Below are 18,543 nucleotides of genomic sequence, written 5' to 3' on the forward strand. Positions count from 1 at the left end.
CTTGTGTTATAATGATAAAATAATTAAAATGAAAAAAGAATTAAGTAATAAATATAAAATAATGTATTATAATAATGTATTTATGATGATTCAATTTGTTTGACTATCCACTCTGTGCAGGCAGAAAGCTTATTAAATGTTTAAACTGTAGAGATACAATAATGTTGCTGCTGTAAAATCTGCATTTTGTCCTATTTGAAATATAAATCTAATCTAATCTGTTTCTTAATGTATACGGTCCCGTATTTACTTGTTATTGGATGATACCAATGACTGTAGAAAACATTGGATGATACCAAAATTTGCAGTTTTGCTCAGGAGTAGCGCGGAGTGATACCTCTTATCTTCCAGCAGCTCTTCGACCCTCCTCTGCCTCTCATTGGTCCAGCTCCTGCCACTGCTTCTTCTCTGATTGGTCCGGAGATCCGGTTGTGTAACGCCCTTAGCGGAAGTGATCGGTCGCAAGTGAAGCAGCAGGAGTGATGGTACAGAGGAAGGCGTGAAAACAGGGGGAAATAACGGTGCTTTGCTGAGTTGTTTGAAAGTCAAATAAGTTTTATGACAAGATAAAGACTTGGAGAGAGCAGACGGGATGATTTTAGCGGCATATTTGTCGTTTTTTCTCCTAATTTCCTCGGTCGGAGCAGCGAAGGATGGGGACGATGACTGGGTTCATCTGCCCAACAAATGTGAAGGTAAGGCGGCTTGTGGTGCTCAAAACGGGCTCCGAGGACCTCTAAGAGTCCTACAGCAAATAGAGAAGTCATACTGCAGTATTTGTATATATAATACACGTAGTATATGTGCTACGTATAATTTCCACTCTGTGTGGGTTCACACTGACAGCAGGCTGTTTGTGTTTGTGGAGGAAGTCGCACTGAAACAGGATTATGTGAAACATTAAAACAGGAGTGCTGTTGGGCTTAGCTAACATTTCACATTTGTAAGCTTTGCTTTTAGGTTTTTGCTCTTGAAATTACTCCATTGGCCATTTCTTAGCATGAATACAAACACTACCCTGTAGCCTTGCTTCTAAATTAAAGGTGCTCATTGTAGGTATTTTAGTTTGAAAATCCTGCTACTAACCCATCCCCTCTCATAGCTGCTGTACCACCTGTCCTCTGCCAGGTCAGCTTTGCCTCTTGTCCAAGGGGTGGACTCCCAACTCCACCATGCTGGACTGCAGGTGGAGGCGGTAGTCCCCCGTTTGCTGTGGAGCACAACTCCAACCACAACCTACTCTGAAATGCAAAGGAAGGACTACCGCCTCCACCTGCAGTCCATGACAGTGCAGGTGGAGTCCATCTGTGGGGAAAAGCACACTTTAAATGAAATAGAGAATCTCGATGACATCAGTGACCCGATAGGACGAGGTTAACTGCTTTGTTGAGACATTGTTGAGGTTTAAAGGACTTCTTCTCATTGTCTCTGTTTCCCTTTCCAGTCTGTAAGTTTGTCAGCATCGAGATGAAGTCGGCGTTCGAAGAGACGGGGAAGACAAAAGAAGTCATCGATACGAAATACCGCTTCATAGACAGCAAGGGGGCGTCGCCGATCAAATATGTCAAGTCGTAAGTTTGAGTGTGTGCGCGCCTGGTACCGGGAAATGGAGCGTAAAAACAATAAGAGTCCGGTTTCAAAGTAGAAGTGAAAGATGCTCTGTGTGGAGGGAGAAGTACGCCTGGCTGATTCTGGATCTTTCTCTCGCCCTCAGAGACAGACGGCAACAAGGGACAGGAACTTGGTCAGGTTCAGTTCCTGTGCAGAAACTTATTATAGAACAGGGAAGCTGCTGAAGTGCTCTGGGTGGTGTGCGAGAGCAAAGCTCGATGGGAGTTTTAATCTGAAAGCATCACAGTTTTAGGACCTGCTTTTTAAAAAAAAAAAAAAAGTGTTACAATATTCTAAATGTGGTCGTGAACACGCATGTTTATGTTCAGTCTGCAGAGCGTGACATGCGTCAGACACTTAACTCACGATGTTTCCCTTTTTGTTTTTTTTGATTTAGGGTAAGTTGAAAGGCAGCATACGTCTCATGTCTGGACATGAAATATAACGTTTCTGCTACAGTCAGCAGGACTTTATCACAGCTGTATTTTAGTATTCACCATGATCCATCCATCACATTTTGTTACAACCACTTATCCAGTTCTAGGTCGTGGGCACAGAATCAGTTTTATTGAATTTATAGCACCAAATCACAACAAAAGGTCCCTCAAGGTGCTTTATATTGTAAGGTTTAAACCCCCACAATCAGCTGGCCCCCTTTGAGCAAACACTTGGTGATAGTGGGAAGGAAAAACTCCCTTTTAACAGGAAGAAACCTCCAGCACAACCAGGCTAAGGGAGGGTGTCTCAGCTGTTTTAGGATTAAAGGCGGGCTAGTAAACAAATATGTAGGACTGCTTTTTTCTTGTTGTTCCTTCTAGTTCTTCTAGCAACTATAAAGTTGCTAGAACTCTTCTAGCTGCTATAAAGGCCACTTTACTGTGGATCATTTAGTTATCACCTCAGGATAAAACCATAGACCTCCTTTAAGTATAGGGGTACTTTCATAGCATCCAGGATACCAGCTGAGAAATGGCTTTAGTGTGGAGACGCGCTGACATGAAAACAAAGAGCATCGAGGAGCAGAAAACTTAAATGAAAAAGCTCTGTAATGTTACTTTGACACGGTCCATAAAATGAAGTCAGCTGTGACGTGTGATCAGGTTTTTGGTTCACAGACAAAACAAAAAAAGGGCAAATCCAAACAGAAGGTACAGAGAGAAAAAAGCTTTAACTCTGTCGCCTGCTGGGATGTTTAATGTGTGTGTTTCTCCTCAGAGACCTGAGATTCATCGAGGTTGTAGAAAATGTGTGTCAAAGGCTGCTGGAGTACAATCTGCACAAAGAGAGAAGTGGCAGCAACCGTTTTGCCAAGGTCAGTGTGCGCCGTTCCTTTTCTGTCAGTTTAACTGTTTAACTGCAGTGTAACGGTTATTTTTAAACACCCTGGATGTGACGCGTGACACTTTCTGCAAGAATCAGTATTTTTAGGGTTTGGTTTTCAAGCATCTTGTTTTTCAGCTCATAGTTTAGATTTTACAACATGCAGCTTCTCTTTTGTTTCATTGTTGTTTCATAAAATGTTTTTTAGCTGAATGTAGTCATGCTGTCACCGTTGCTTCTTCATATGTAATGACTGCATATTGAGCTGTTCTCATCAAAACCCTGAAACTTTTTCGATCGGCTTTACTGTTTATGAAAACTGCTGAAAATAAAAGGAAATGTTCACAAAAACTGAATTCAATGGAAGTTGAACTCCGACCATAGACGTCTTCATCTCGGTGTTTGAAACTGTACGTGATGAGGCGGAGCTGACTGTGAAGCTTCACACTCTAGTTGTGATCCCAGGCCGTTAGCCAATGAGCTTACCGCAGATTACCCTCTTTGCTGACACTTGGAGAACAATAAAATTATACAGTGATAAAACTGGATTAAAGTTTCATTCAGTAAGACCCCAAATAAGTGACTGAGTCCTTAAACTCACTGGGAAAATCTTTAGAGGTCCAATCAGAGAGCTGTTTTCCTAATTTTTGGAGTAGTTGTGGCTCACAGGTAGAGCAGGTCATCTGCTAATCATCAGGTCGGTGGTTTGATTTTAATGCTCAGTCTGTTGCAGCAGCAAAACAGCACATATCATCATCGGTGTATGACCATGATTGTTTAGCTTCTTTTTAATGTAGTTTGGTTTCTATGCAGTCGTCCATATTTGTAGTTTTAAATGTGTCATTGGACATAGGGCATGTCGGAGACCTTCTCCACCCTGCATGGATTGGTGAATAAAGGAGTGAACGTGGTGATGGACATTCCCTACGAGCTGTGGAATGAGACTTCAGCTGAAGTGGCCGACCTTAAAAAACAGGTGTGTTTATATATTTATTTAAACATTCCCAAAGGAACCAAAATTAAACTCCAAACATGGTCAAATTTTCATCTTTTAAATGAAGTGTGTGTGTGTGTGTGTGTGTGTGTGTGTGTGTGTGTGTGTGTGTGTGTGTGTGTGTGTGTGTGTGTGTGTGTGTGTGTGTGTGTGTGTGTGTGTGTGTGTGTGTGTGTGTGTGTGTGTGTGCGGTCAGTGTGATGTGATGATAGAGCAGTATGAGGACGTGATTGAGGACTGGTATAAAGGAAGCCAGGAGGAGGACCTGACCACTTATCTGTGCGAGAAACACGTGCTCAAAGGACAGGACAGAGGTAACGCTCGTACACACAACTCTGACGTTACATCCATGTTGTTGTTTTTTGTAATTCATGATTCCTGATTGTTTAAATTTTGCACCCCTTTCTTTCCCTTCTCACATGTCCCTGTATTCACCTGAGTTTTTGAGACCTTTACACCATCAGTGTAGTAAAGAGCAAAATAAAAACAATAGAATCCTCAATGAGAAAACAAATATTGTAATTACAAAAATAATAATAATTTTGAAATCAAAATAAGTGCAATAAAATAATTGTCGTGACTTTCAGATTTGTATATTTCTCTTTGCCTTGCTTTCTGTTTTCCCGATCTTATTTTCCCACCACGCTTCTCCTTCCATTTCTCTCTCCAGCCTGCCTGAACGAGAACTGGAAGAAGGGAGACCAGGCAGCGATTGCAGAGGACAAGAAGAAGAAGAAAAAGAAGAAGGGAGGGAAGAAGGGCAAGGGCAAAGGTGAGGAAGGAGGCGAGGGAGGAGGAGACGGCAGCTCGGAGGGAGAGAAGGCGAGCAAGAAGAAGAAGGAGAAGAAGGTGAAGAAGAAGAAAAAGAGCAAATCTCCGGTGGAGAAGACGGACGGAGGGGTGTCGTCCGACGAGGAGATCCAGCCGCAGGTGCCTCTGTCCGGGCCGAAGACGGAGCTGTGAGTCCTGGATGTGGATCAGTCCTCCAGAGTGAAACCTGCTGAGTCAAAGCAGCTTCTGGAAACATCTTCAAATGTTAAAACTGAGGTTCAAGTCATTGAAATCCCGCGCTGTTACATGTTTTGAAGTCATTTGTCAGGTTTCATGAGGGAGAAATCAGATGTATAACTAGTTGCATACAATATTTCGCTCCTTTTTACCCCCACTTCAGTCATTTAACGGTTTTTAGTAGAGTCTCCATTGGAACTTAAAGGATAATGTGGTTATCATAGCTTGGGACCAGTTTTTCTATTGGTTTTCATAATGTTTGTACTTTTGAGGCCACAAACGTGAAAAAGACTTGAATTGTGATTTCTGGGTTCGACATCATTCTTAGACCAAAAACATAAACACTTTAGGGATACGTGAGAACCATTTCTCAGTATTTATTAACAAATCATGAATTATCCTGTACTAATACATCAAAAGAAAGTCTCTAGGTGCACTCTGTATGAATGATTTTACAGTAGGGCTGTGCGATATGACCAAAAATCTCATATCCCGATATAAGAATTCTATCATCCCGATAACGATATAAATCACAAAAATGTAACATTTTCTGTAAATTCTGTGAATCTCGGGCAGCTCGACTTGCGGGAAGTGTTTCCAGCTGTGCGTCATGTAGCTGGAGTCGAGTGTTTTAACCGATGCATGAAACAACACATTTTTAGACATAAGTTGTAAAGTCCGCCGTTTTCTTTGTGGGTATTTATTACACGGCGTGCTGCGGGGAAAAGCCTGTTCTAACGTTTGAGTCTAAGGTTTATTTTTTAGCACCTGGCGGCTCTTTTTTAATTCTCATCCGTAAATAATCTGCTCTTTCACGTGATTCAGTTTATTTTGAAAAGTCTCAACAGGATCTTGAGCTTTATTGTGAAAGGTTTATGTGGAACATAAACAAGCGGACACGCGATGCTGTTACCGTCGTTGTTGCTAACCACGGCGCATAAAAACAGGCGCTTGTCCGTCAGTAGTGTGGTTATATAAAATATAAGAGAAAGAGAGAACTTTAAGAAATTAATATAGCCACTACAGTGACCATCAGAACGGTGAAAAAATATTGCCGTAAACAGTTTATTTTGCGACACCACGAAACAAACGATAGCGTAAAATGAAACGATAGACGTTTTTATATCGTCATCCGATATATATCGTTATATCGAACAGCCCTACTTTACAGTGCTGTACACAAACTACATACAGAGTATAAACCTGTGTGAGTCGCAGGGCGTCCATGTGTTTGGTTTTCCGTCTCTCGGTCGGACGTAGGTGTTGATTCACGTGTTTTGTCTTTCTCTCTGCGTCTCACGTTTGCAGAAACTTCAATCGCAGCTCCGAACTGAGACTCTTTTTCACTCATGTTTTTAAATATTTTTGTGCCCTTTACAGCTGTAGATCTTTGACCCTCAATGAGCATTTTATTAGGAACACCGACATCTTTGTAACTTTGACCAATCCGCTACACTTTCAGTTATTGTAGAGCCACGTGAAAATGTTAAATGATATTGTATAAATAACAAACATATTATGAAATGACTTTTTAATTCTTTCTGTAAATAATCTTTCCACCTATGTGAGCTCGTATCTCAGGATTAACTTACTAAAAAGACACCATGTATCAAGGTTACAGATAAATTTGACTGATCAGCCTGTTTGCTGTTATGTCAGTGGTGTTATTGTGAAGTTTTCATACTGTTGTGTCCAGCTGGTTCACCTGTATGAACGAGCAAGCGAGCTGCCCAAGTGTTCCTAATAAAGTGCTCTAAACAAATGATTGTTAATCCAATGTTAAAGTTTTTCTTTTATTTCTCACTGTCCTAATTTTTTAAAGCCCTTCCACAAACTGATGTATTAGCTGAAATGCCCCTTTAATTAGTAGATACAACGTGTGGTACTGATTTCCTGTTTGCTGTACAAAAAGCTGCTATTGAAGGCCTGTGTGTGTTTGTGCTGCCGCGTGATCGTCAGGCTCCTGAACTGAAGACGATGAAGGATTGTGCGTCTGTTTTTATGCATTTTCTTAAGAGTGAACGTGTGTGGGTGTGTGTTTTTACGAGATTTCTATCCTGAGGTAAAAATGCTGGCTGTGTTGTATTGAAGTTGCTTTTTGAAACCACGAGCAGACGCATCAGTGGATTAATAAACAGGTTTCAGAACTCTGAATGTGTTAGAGATATTTTTTTTAAATAGATGTAATGAAGCTTTCAGTCTGTTATAGTTAAAGTTTCATACAATTATTTTAAAATGTGCACCTCGGAGAAGTAGTGTTATCTTTTCCTTAGTCGGCTGTGTGGGCGTAGTCCACTCTTTCAGCTACCAGAGGGAGCCAGAGTTAAGGACTTGCTCTGTTAATGATTTTCCAGGTCCTGCAGTCAGGCAGTCGTTTCTTCAGTCTAAGGAAGGAAGAACAGATGCAACATAAATCATGTTTTTAAAGTGGTTTTATCATTCTGACTATTTTTCCATGCATCAGATTTTTATTCAGTTAAAGTTTGGATTTCATTATTTATTTGTTATCATTTCAAGTAAATGTTACTGTTTGACTGAACAGTTGTACACAGTTCCATATTTTCACCCACAAATACTTTTTCTCTTCTTGTAATATAGATATAAATAAATGAATAACATTTAAAGGAAAAGGCTATTTTCTTTCTAAAGCATACATTAACAGACTGGTATAGATTCAAGGTGCTGTACCAAGAAGTCAAAACAACATAAACGCACACCATGATTTCTTGTGTTAATTTTGTAACCCAGCCAACAAGGCTGCTTGATTTGGGTCAGTTTGGGTTGTTTTCTGGGGAGCTGGGTAATGTACTGTAACCCAAAGTGTTGGGTTGTTTTTCCAGCTTCACACTCAGATGAGATGGTCCATAAGTTTTTGAGCAACAACAAACTGTTTTTGTAGTTTTGCTTCTGTTCACCACCACAGGGGATTTTATTTCAAGAAAATATGTAATCAAAGCACAGACTTTAATTTAAAGGCTTTTACAAAAGTGCAACATTAGTTGTTTAGGAACTACAGACACCTTTTCCACACAATTCCCCATTTTCATTGGCTCAAAAGACAGTGGCACAACCGACAAGATGTACCAGGCGAGGCCTGTTTGCTTCTTATTTTATATAGGATAATCAAATCGAATGAAGGTCACAGTTTTGGACATTTAGCTGTGTAATGTAACTTATTATAAAAAGTTACATTTCATTATACAGCGCAACTACATTACCCCGGTTTCGATATAATGTAATTACTTTTGCAAAATACATCATATTTGCATTGTTCTATAACATTACTGTAAGCAGCTAAAAATAATATAAAATAAAAATATTTTTTCAGAAGGCCCAAAAGGTAACCTCTTCCATTAGCAGAAGACAGATTTGTAAAATTGTAAAAATGTAATTAAATACACTCTGGAGATCTGTGGAAGATTGCTTCAGCTACTGAAAAACAAATGCCAGGCAGAACTAATTAAATTTCAGTTGTCTCCAAGTTTTGACATATTTCTGAGTAATTCAAATTTCAAGATACCTAAACGACTTACAGACGACATTTTCTTTTCCATTGGTGGAAATAATCTTCCATAGAAACCTGTTTAGCAAACAACAAAAAAGGTACAAGTTGTCTCATTTGTTTGTTTGTTTGTTTTTAATTTTGTCTCAAATTAAAAATCAGCTATTTAAAAAAAAAAAATGCTGTAAAGTGAACTTTTTCGCCTATTTCCGGCCAACGTTTTAGCAGACATTATCAAATTCAAAATAACTTTCAGTAAAATGGTTAACTTGCCTAGCAACACTGGCTGAGAAGGCGGGGCTTAGTAAAATTTGCAAAAGCTGAAGAAGTAGCTAAAAAAAATTTTGGCTGTTTTCACTGAGATCACATTTATTTAGCTCACAATCAGGACAAGGCAACACTTTATAAACAGCTGTCAGTTTTTTACTCACTTTTCTTCTGCTTTACAAAATTGGTAGCGCTCATTGCTAGTTAATCATTTCAGTCACTGCCATTATGTCTTAGTTCTGGTTAATGGTGTATCTACACTGCAAACTTCCATAACCTTTCTCACTGACCCTTCTGTTGATGAACACAGACTACCGCTGAACACCATCAAAACTTTGGACAGCTCAGTAGTGGACTATCATAGGAAAGGTACTTACATTCTACAACTATCACAATAGTATCATAATAGTTGCAGAAGTAGCAGAAATGCTCAGAAATTCAAAGCATGCTCTTGTTTTGGTGTGTCATATGTGACAATTTGTTGTGTCGTCGTTCGCCACAGTTGTTAACCGAGTATTTGATTTGGGCTAAGGGTAAAATGCAGTCTCAGCTTGATTCCCCGGGCTTTTGGGAAATGTGCAGAGCTTTAAGTCACACATAAAATGAAACCAAACAAGCATGAGTCTTCATGCTTGGATACAGAAATAGTACCTTTTTCTAAGTTATATTTGTTACAAAATTAATCTTAACAAAGGATATAAATAGTCCTAAAAGGACACAACCGTGGACACTGCTTTGTGTTTTTAACATGCTTTACATTCAGGCAAGTCAAGTTTGAGTTCTGAGTTGGTCAAAATGAAAAAAGGGACACCAGTAAATGTCCTTTTAATTTGTGATCTGCTCTTATTTTCATGAGCTTCACCACTCTTTACGCAGCACTGTAAAAATGGAAATGATCAATATATTACAAGTAACGAGTGTTGCTGAATTTTGTGATGCTGTTTGTGTGGCTACTACAGATGTATTGCTGCATCTGCCACCTCCATGAGAGTGGGTTGTTATCTGGCCTCTGTGCCAGGCTGTTATTATTTTATGTCATAGCCCTTATTGGATGCAGTAATTTACCTTAGTTTGACCTCTATCGTGACATGAACTTCCTCTTTGTCATTTTCCTATTGTTTATTTATTTTTTTTATTTTTTAACAAGTCCTGTCCTATACAGATGGTGTTTGCTTGTTATTAATTGAAGCTTTTGTGCTGGGAAAACTGGGTACAGGTGTTTCAGCCCTTCATGGTGCTATTGAGGACAAATCCAGTCATACTGTTGAAAGACCACATCGTTTAATGCTGGCAGTCAGTAAGGTGAGTAATGACTGGCCAGTAAACTGGTGCATCCTCAAAAGTTTTATGCTATGTCATGTTATCATGTTCTGTAGCCAGTGGGAGCTCTTTTGGTTGAGGTCCCAGTAGGGTGACCAGGTCCTAGCAAACGTTTGTGATGGACGATGTGGGACAAGTTACTAAAGTTATAGAGTGGGCTGAATTTTTAATTTATCTATCTTTGAAAATTTCTTATGAAACTAAGTAGAACATAAATCTTGTGTCTCATGTGGTACACTTGTGTATCCTCCTCTTCTGTTTCACTGGTAGCTGATGATCAGCTGCAGTTTTCAGGTCTTTGGCTTCCAATGGCGACAAGCCAAAAAAGTCACATGATTCTATTGAGATATTTGTTCTCCTTTATGTGATGTTTTCATGATTGAAGTTGTTATACACCACCTGATTTATTAACAAAAAATCACTCTAATGTTTCACTGGGCTGCCTTATGGGGCACATTCACCATGGCATTGTTTAGCTTAAGCTTATACAGTGTCACAACTTTTGCTGCATGAGGTTTTCTCCAAAATATTCTCAATTTCAGCCCAAAGTCTTCAGGGAAGAACAAAATCAATTCATAGGAAAACCTGGTCATTCGGTGTATTTATGTTGACATGAAAGAAGCAATGGGTGACCTCATTTTTAGGGAATGTCGCGGAAGCTAGACCTGAAGTGTCCCAGTTTATACAATCAATCAATCAATCAATCAATTTTCCTGTAGACTCCTGGTGGAGCTTAGGGCCACAACACCACGCCAACAGACTCTGTTCTGGGTCATTCTCGGTCCACGTCATTCTGGCAGCCTTCACTTCTCTCTCGACAGATCTTCTCCACGTCTGTTTGGGTCTCCCCACTTTCCTTTTTTCTTGTGGGTTCCAGTCCAGTGCTTGCCTTGTGACGTTGTCGGATGGTTTTCGGAGTGTGTGGCTTATCCAGCCCTATTTTCTCTTCTTGATGTCTTGACCGACTGGGTTCTGGCTGGTTCTCTTCCACAGGTCTGTGTCCGAGATCTTCTCAGGCCATCTGATGTTAAGGATGTGTCGCAAGCACTTGGTGATGAAAATCTGTATCTTGCTGGTAATGGTGTTGGTCACCCGCCACATTTCGGACCCATACAGGAGGACTGCTTTCACATTGGTGTTGAAGATGCGGATCTTGCTGCGCTGGGATAAGGCTTTGGAGTTCCAGATGGGTCGCAGGGAGTTGAATGCAAGCCTTGCTTTGTTGATCCGGCTCCTAACGTCTTCATCTGCGCCGCCATCTCTGTTTACTATGCTTCCTAGGTAGACGAAGCTTATACAGTAGTCACTAAACGTGGTGCATCTGTCTTCTTACCTTGATACAACCAACATTCTGGAACAGGGTAAATTTGGGCTCCTAGGACCATATGACCTTTTTTTCCAGTTCAGTTCAATTCAGTTCAGTTAAGCTAATTCAATTCATGTAGCATCAAATCAGAACAACAGGTGCCTCAAGGCAAACAAACAAGAACAAAGAGAAAACCCCAACAGTTATACAACCCACCCAAGCACTTGGCGACGTTGGGAAGGAAAAACTCCCTTTTAACAGGAAGAAACCTCCAGAAGAATCAGGCTCAGGGTGGGGCGGCCATCTGCTACAACAGATGAGGCTGTGAGAGGTTCTAAAATCCAATCTTCATTTTCCAGATCACATTTCTTCTTCCAAGATAATAGTCCACCACGTGCATTGAACAGTTCCCAGGTTTAGTATTTTCATCTGTCTCCTTAGTTTTCTTTGCTTGATGTAATAATTTCAGTCTTCTGAAATGGAGTAACATGACCACAGAGGATGTCTTCTCGTGTGATTGTGGGAAACTACTCACTGCATCAGTTAATGTTGCCAAACAATGGAAGATCCTTACTTATTTGATTATTAAATCCACTTTAGAGGGATGCAGAGTGGATTTACTTGTTTTTAGTTTTTATTAGTTTCAGGATTTCCTTTTATTGTTACATATTAGTTAGTTAAGAGCAGTACAATAATATAATAACTAATACAAACAGTCAACAGACAGTCATGTACAAATTTCCAGTTTCAATAGATTTTGTTTGTGGTGGAAAAATTTCATTAAATTTGATGCAGCCTATATAATCAAATTCATATTGAATGTGTCACATACACAATCATACACAGCATGACATGCAGTGAAATGGAATCATTCATTGTTTCTTTTTTGTGTTTTACACCAACAAAAAAAACATTGATCATAACTGAAAATAATCATTTTTTCTTATTTACAAGAAAAACTATTTTTTTGTTAGTTTTGATTAATGTTGTATCTATATGTTTCCTGCTTTATTTCCTGCAAACAATCTATGACCTATAATGTTATCTTACTGAAGATACTGACACACCTGACACACCTACACACAGCTTGACTTCTGAACAAACCAGAAAGTGTGACGCAGTACCTCCTTCAAACTGTAGGTGTCACCCCATCATTAAATGGGCCAATAATTTTTGTCTCACCTTGCACTGAACTGACCAACAGCTAAATCCACTTAAGCTGAGACAAAGTGAAATGGTGTGTGTGTGTGTGTGTGTGTGTGTCTTTCTGAAGCACAATCTATCCATCAGCTTTTCCTCCCTTTTAAAAATCAAATCCACATACACATATTTTTGTGTGTAGTAACTGTGTGCTTCATGGTCAAACTAAGGTATCAGTCATCTTTATCTTTTGGTTGGTAGGTCTGTGTGTGTGTGTGTGATAGAGAGTGTGTGTGTTTGTTGAAACAAATAACATTTATCTATCTTTACATACAAATATGTGTTTGCTCTAAATATGCCTATGTATGTGTCCTGCATGAGAACAATACTGTGTGTGTGTGTGTGCGTGCGTGTGTGTGTGTGTGCGTGTGTGTGTGTGTGTGTGTGTGTATGTGTGTGTGTGTGTGTGTGTGTGAGGTCCTGGATGTGTTTATTTGTTGAATAATTCACAGCTGGGTGTTTATAGAAGACTCTACGGCCTCAGAGCTCCAATAACACAGGACAAATATTGTGACACAGACACACACACTTTATCAGCCATTTCAGGGTTGACAGTTTATTTGGACACTGTGGACGCTGGAAATGGAATGTACAGACACACACACACACACACACACACACGTGTATGTGTACCCACGGAAGCTTCTCAGTGTCTTCATATGTCCCATATCTCCCTCTTTGTCAGTCCCTGTGGAGGCCAGTGATTGTGTCTATGTACAGGAAGTCGGCTTATATGGAGACACATGCAGCACACATTCATTCATTCAACGTTCACTGATTTAACACCGTGGTTTGTTCCGGCAGATAAAATATTCAATATCAAGTCACAAATGACACATTTTTTCTCATTTATTTGAAAAATGCAAAAAACGATTCATTAGGCAGATGGATTGAAATAGCGATAGTATCGATATCAATGCTGATATTGGTGTTAGACTGATATTAGTGCAACAGGATCGATACTTTGTTTCTACGCTCAGCATGTAGCCCACTGAATTGTGTTCATTTATTTTGATTGTTAATAGAAAGTATAGCTTAAATATAAACTATCTGAACCTTTTTGTGTTGACTGTCACGTCTATTTTTATTATAGCTTGTGGCACATTTAAACAATTGTGAAAGGTAGAAATCATTGATGTAGGGGTCATTAGAATGTTCAGAATATGCAAACTAATAACTAATGATCTCAAAAATCATGTGAAAATGTTCTCCTCTACATAAACCATATTTATAGGATAAAAGTATCCATATCAATATTGGTACCTTGTATTTACTTATTATTACACTGCTACCAAATTTGCAGTATTGCACAGCACTGTCAGTTACTGAGTGGTTGTAACGGTCACTGTAACAGACATGCCAGTGAAGTTTCATCATTGCACAAATTACAAGTTCATCATATTTATGTATTCAAGACAGAGATATCGTCACAAAAAAATAATACTATGTTTCAACTGTTTTTAAGTGTCTTAGCTTCTCATCACAGTATCTTTGAAAATTAAACTGAAAATTGAGCTAAAACTAAACAGATAAAATTCACTCACTGTCATCTCTAAATGACACTTTATTTGCTTATATGCCAATATCAGTCAACAAGGCCGATATATTGAAGCATTCCTAATAATAATAAATTCAAGCTCAAGCTTTATTATTGATCAGCGTTCTCTCATTTTCCTCCTATTATTGTTTTGCCGGGTTTAGTTTTTAAGAGGGCCTTTTTATGTTTTTTTAAAAATAAATAAATAAATTAAAACAGAGCAGATTTGCATGATTCACGGTTCAAACTCAATACAGTTCAGTTTTTTACATAGTGCCAAATCACAACAACAGTTGCCTCAAGGCGCTTTATATTGTAAGGTAAAGAGCTTCTAATAATACAGAGAAAACCCCAACAATCAGATGATCCACTATGAGCAAGCGCTCTAGCACTTGTTTATAACTGTGTTGTTTGGCTCTATGTCTGAACCTGAGCTTTTGTGTGTTCTGACCTAATTATTTTAAACTTTGGCCATGTTTAATGTGTTTGTATGACAGAAAATAAGGGGAAAACACAGTAGGTCCCATATAGTGTGTTTGTATGTGATTCCATGTAAAAGCTAGAAAATTCCATCGTGAGTGTGAATAGGCAGACGTAATGATAAATTTCTGTTATTCTTTGAATCATAGGATGTAGCATACGAAGGAAGTCTTGCACTGAACTGAACGTCCTTCACCGAGCAGCTGGTGGAAAAATATCACCCCTGAAAGACACACACACACACACAGCAACACTGTTGTGTGCTCGGTAGTTGTTTGGTGATGGAACAGAGAGAAACGGTCTGCTCTAATCTGGAGAAAATGAAACAGACGTTTGAATGGAAATATTGATTCTTCCTCCAATTTCAATCTTCATCTGGTATTATCTGTCCCCCACTCTGTGCGTAAATGTGTGTGTGATATACAAGCTTACCTTTCTTGCTATCTCTCACAAACCCTCAGAAATGATTTTCTGTCCCTTGAAACAAATGCACAGTTACTAATAAATTATATATTTATGCACCTATAAAGTGCTCTAGACTTTTTGTCTCTCTGTCTCTGAACTGTGTGGAGAGGAGAGGAAGTAAACCAGTTTGCATTAATAGCTCTGTGACAGCCACGGGTGTTTGTAGAGCACCTTAAAAATGTGCATATCACAGCTGGAGTTACAGTATAACTGTGCAGTTTATCACAGCTCTTTTCTCTTTCACTATCTACTTTACTGTATCCACAGCTTCTTATGGATGACTAAAGTACAGGGATGAATGTTAAAGGCGTTCAGTTTTGTGTCTCTGCAGCTATTTCTCCTACACACCTGGTCAGTCACTTCTCACAATAAGTACCGGTGTTGCAGTTTGCTAGCCAAGCTAGCTAGGATTAGCTGATCACTAAGATCTGCACCATTTCATCTTCTAAAAACCAAACTCTGCAGCGTTCAAAGCGCTAACATCCAAAATTCCAAAACCAATGGATTATGCTACAATGGCTACCTCGATCTTTTGTGCTGTTTGCGATATTAGCGGCTAGCTAACATCACAGACATTAGCAAGCTGATAGCTATAATATTAGCTGCTGAAAGAAAGCTGTGCAGTTATTTAGCCTCACCGTCACCACCAAAGTTTGTTTTAAGTTTGTCTTTAAAATTGATAAAGAGAAGAGAAATGGTAAAATTTGCAAATATTAATAGAATTCTTAAATCAAAGGTTTAAAAATTGAGACTCACTATTTAGCCTACCAGTGAGTAATATTAGCCTTTTAGCCGTTGGCAAGTCTACAAAGACTTAAGCTCACCTCTTCTCCCTAGATGTTTTAGGTATAGCACATCTGGATCATTTTGTTATGTGAATATGAAGAAGAAGAAGGGGAAAAAAGAATAGAATCAAATGGATATAGTTATTGAAAACGTGACTAAAATTTTTAATTTTTAATTGAGATGGCAGACACGACAGGCTAAAAAAAATTGTTTAAAAGACGTCAAAAGCAAAATGTCTAAAAATAATCTGAATAAATTATTTGACCACGCATGAAACAAAACTAAATAGTGACTAACAAAATTAAACAAAGGTATTTAAAGAACAGGAAATGATGACAGTAACCTTTGAGTCCAAAAGAAATCTCATTCATTATTTTTGGCCTACACCCTGATTAGATATTTTTTTAGAAAAACTAAAACTTAAACGCAGTATAAAAATATTGTGTTTAGTTTCTGTATGACTGAAAATTGCATCCATTTGTGCTCCAAATTGTAAACAAGAAATCAAAATAAACTCCAGAGAAGCATTTTTTTTAAACCATCCTTTTCTTTCCTTTTTAAAAAGAAAAATCAAGTAGCTTAAAAATAATCTCTGTCAGCTCGGATGTTGACATTGCGGCTATTTCAAACTTGTTCACATCAACACTTTTAAGCCAGAGCAATAAAATGTCATCCTTCTCTCCAGCTTGCTGCGATGTGACCTGAACGTGACACAAAGGAAGTACAAACAAAGAAGGTGACAGTAATTACAAGAGAGCGGAGAAATGTTTGACAGTGAAAGCTAGGAGGGAGTAAAATGAAGAAGAATGATGTGTGTGAAGGAGTCAGGTGAGATTTATAAAAAAGAAAAGTGATATTCTAACCCTGGATGGCCTGGTAGAACAAACACCATCATGTCTAAAGGTTAAAATTTAAATCTTTCACTGGCTCCCCCATTCAGTCTAATCTGTTTTCTTCTATTTAGTTTGCTGGCAGTTTGTTGTGTTTCCATGTCACGCAGGTTAAACAGGAGACAATCTGGCCTGCTGTTTGTCCCAAACCTCTCCATGTACATCAAACACTCCATTACTCCCTATTCAGGAAACAGAGGGAAGGAGAAACAGATGACATTCAAAGAAAACTGCAGAGAAAACGGCAAACTGAAACAGAAATTGAAAGAAACACTTATTATCAATCGGTTCCTCCTCCCTTTTTTATTTTTCCTGTGAGTGGACAGCTTCAGCGCTCCAATTCATCTTCGTTCTCCTCACAGCGGTGTGTTCAGGGAAGGTCAAAACCCGGAAAATAGGCTACACACCAGGCATTTTGTCACCAGACACCCTTCACCTGCCTCCCAACGCCAAGGAGCCGCACACAACTGGGACACAGCTTCAGCCAAAAATACATTAGGTGGAGTGGAGCAGCACCTCTGCATGCATTTGCACCCCATTCGTTCTGCATTTACGCTGCATTTGTTGTCCTTTTGGAAGAAGCAAAGACTGGGACGAGGTGACATTTAGTTGCTTTTAAGTTTAGAGAATTGTGCTAAATTACTGTGTCCATCCACATGTGTAGCAGGGCAGATTAAAAGTCATATAGGAGGCATTTATCAGTTTGTTTGTGTCAAACAGTTATATAGTAGCTGTTGACAAAAACTGCAATAATTCTGGGAATTTTGGTAGCGAGTATATTAAACAGTACTTCCCAATCAGATAATACTGGCATACCATGTTGGCAACCCATTATGGCCTCTGGAGGAAACTGGTAATTTTTCGAAGCTTCTGGTTGTAGACAGCAGATATCCAAGCCAACAATTCCTATATTGTCTACCTGGTTTTATGTATAAATTTATTACAGCTGCGCTCTTTTCCTACAATCAACCTATTCTTCCCAAAACTTGACTCGTCAGCAGATCTCTGACTAAAACTGAACTACAAACAGAAACCAGAAAGCCTCTCTTATCAAAAATCTTCTTTATGTGCAGATAATGTTTTAGAGATTATACTGGCAAAACCTGAACTTTGTCACTAAAAACTAGGCTCATCTGTGTAATGTTCTCCTGGGCGCTAATGAACATGTTAATGTACAGCTTGAACTTCCTGTTTTATTCAGTGAGACTCTTCTTTCGATGTTGACTGCCTTTTGTTCTGTTCTCTGTCAAGATGATACCCGCTGCATTGATAATGTTGAGGTCCGTGCTCTGGGGGAGGCCAGCCCATGACTGTTATGCCTCATCTCTGATTAGAGCAACACTTACTCAACTCTACCCTACTCAAGTTTGGTCACTTTCCATTACAACGTGGGTAGAGTCGCTCTCATGACTCCTCGAATGACGCCATTGACTCGCCAATCGGTTGCATGCAGTCAAAAACATTTACTTTGAAAGCGAAATTTGCGTTGCACCCTTCAGTTTCACAACTGCTTGGCTAGTAGTTAGCGAGTATTTGTTGACTAACATGGAAAAATTGCAGGAAACAGTGATCTCCTAGCAACCAAAGCAGTCACTCAGAGAATTTTTTTGGTCAGCGGATACATGTGGTTGTATCATATCCAATAAGGTGGACAACGCAATGATGTCAGAAACTACAATAGTTGTCTTTCTGACACGACCCATTTAAACAATCATGGGAGTCGCCCCCTGTTGGCCATTAGAAAGAATGCACTGTTTAAGGCGATTCCACATGCAGTCTCTATGGATTCTGTGTAGTTCAGCAAGACAAGGTAAAGGATCTGTTTGGTATTGTGGCGATGTTTTTGAAGATGTGCTG

General features: G+C 39.1%; 1 protein-coding gene across 1 annotated transcript; it reads left to right on the top strand.

The window, feature by feature from the left end:
• The first annotated feature begins 430 nt into the window (after positions 1-430).
• cnpy3 (canopy FGF signaling regulator 3) lies at positions 431-7,087 on the top strand. Its single transcript, XM_084923524.1, has 6 exons — positions 431-695; positions 1,445-1,571; positions 2,827-2,923; positions 3,785-3,907; positions 4,122-4,239; positions 4,596-7,087. Exons 1-6 carry the CDS (start codon positions 593-595, stop codon positions 4,886-4,888), a joined length of 861 nt encoding a protein of 286 aa, XP_084779650.1. The 5' UTR covers positions 431-592; the 3' UTR covers positions 4,889-7,087.
• The last annotated feature ends 11,456 nt before the right edge of the window (positions 7,088-18,543 follow it).

Source organism: Perissodus microlepis, chromosome 3 (genome assembly GCF_051167445.1).
Source record: "Perissodus microlepis isolate ML-2025 ecotype Zambia chromosome 3, ASM5116744v1, whole genome shotgun sequence".
NCBI lineage: Eukaryota > Metazoa > Chordata > Actinopteri > Cichliformes > Cichlidae > Perissodus > Perissodus microlepis.

Excerpts from the sequence above, each read along its gene's own strand:
- cnpy3 (XM_084923524.1), top strand. The coding sequence starts at position 593 with ATGATTTTAGCGGCATATTTGTCGTTTTTTCTCCTAATTTCCTCGGTC. Across the intron at positions 1,572-2,826 it reads CCGATCAAATATGTCAAGTC|AGACCTGAGATTCATCGAGG; the intron begins GTAAGTTTGAGT and ends GTTTCTCCTCAG. Across the intron at positions 4,240-4,595 it reads GCTCAAAGGACAGGACAGAG|CCTGCCTGAACGAGAACTGG; the intron begins GTAACGCTCGTA and ends TTCTCTCTCCAG.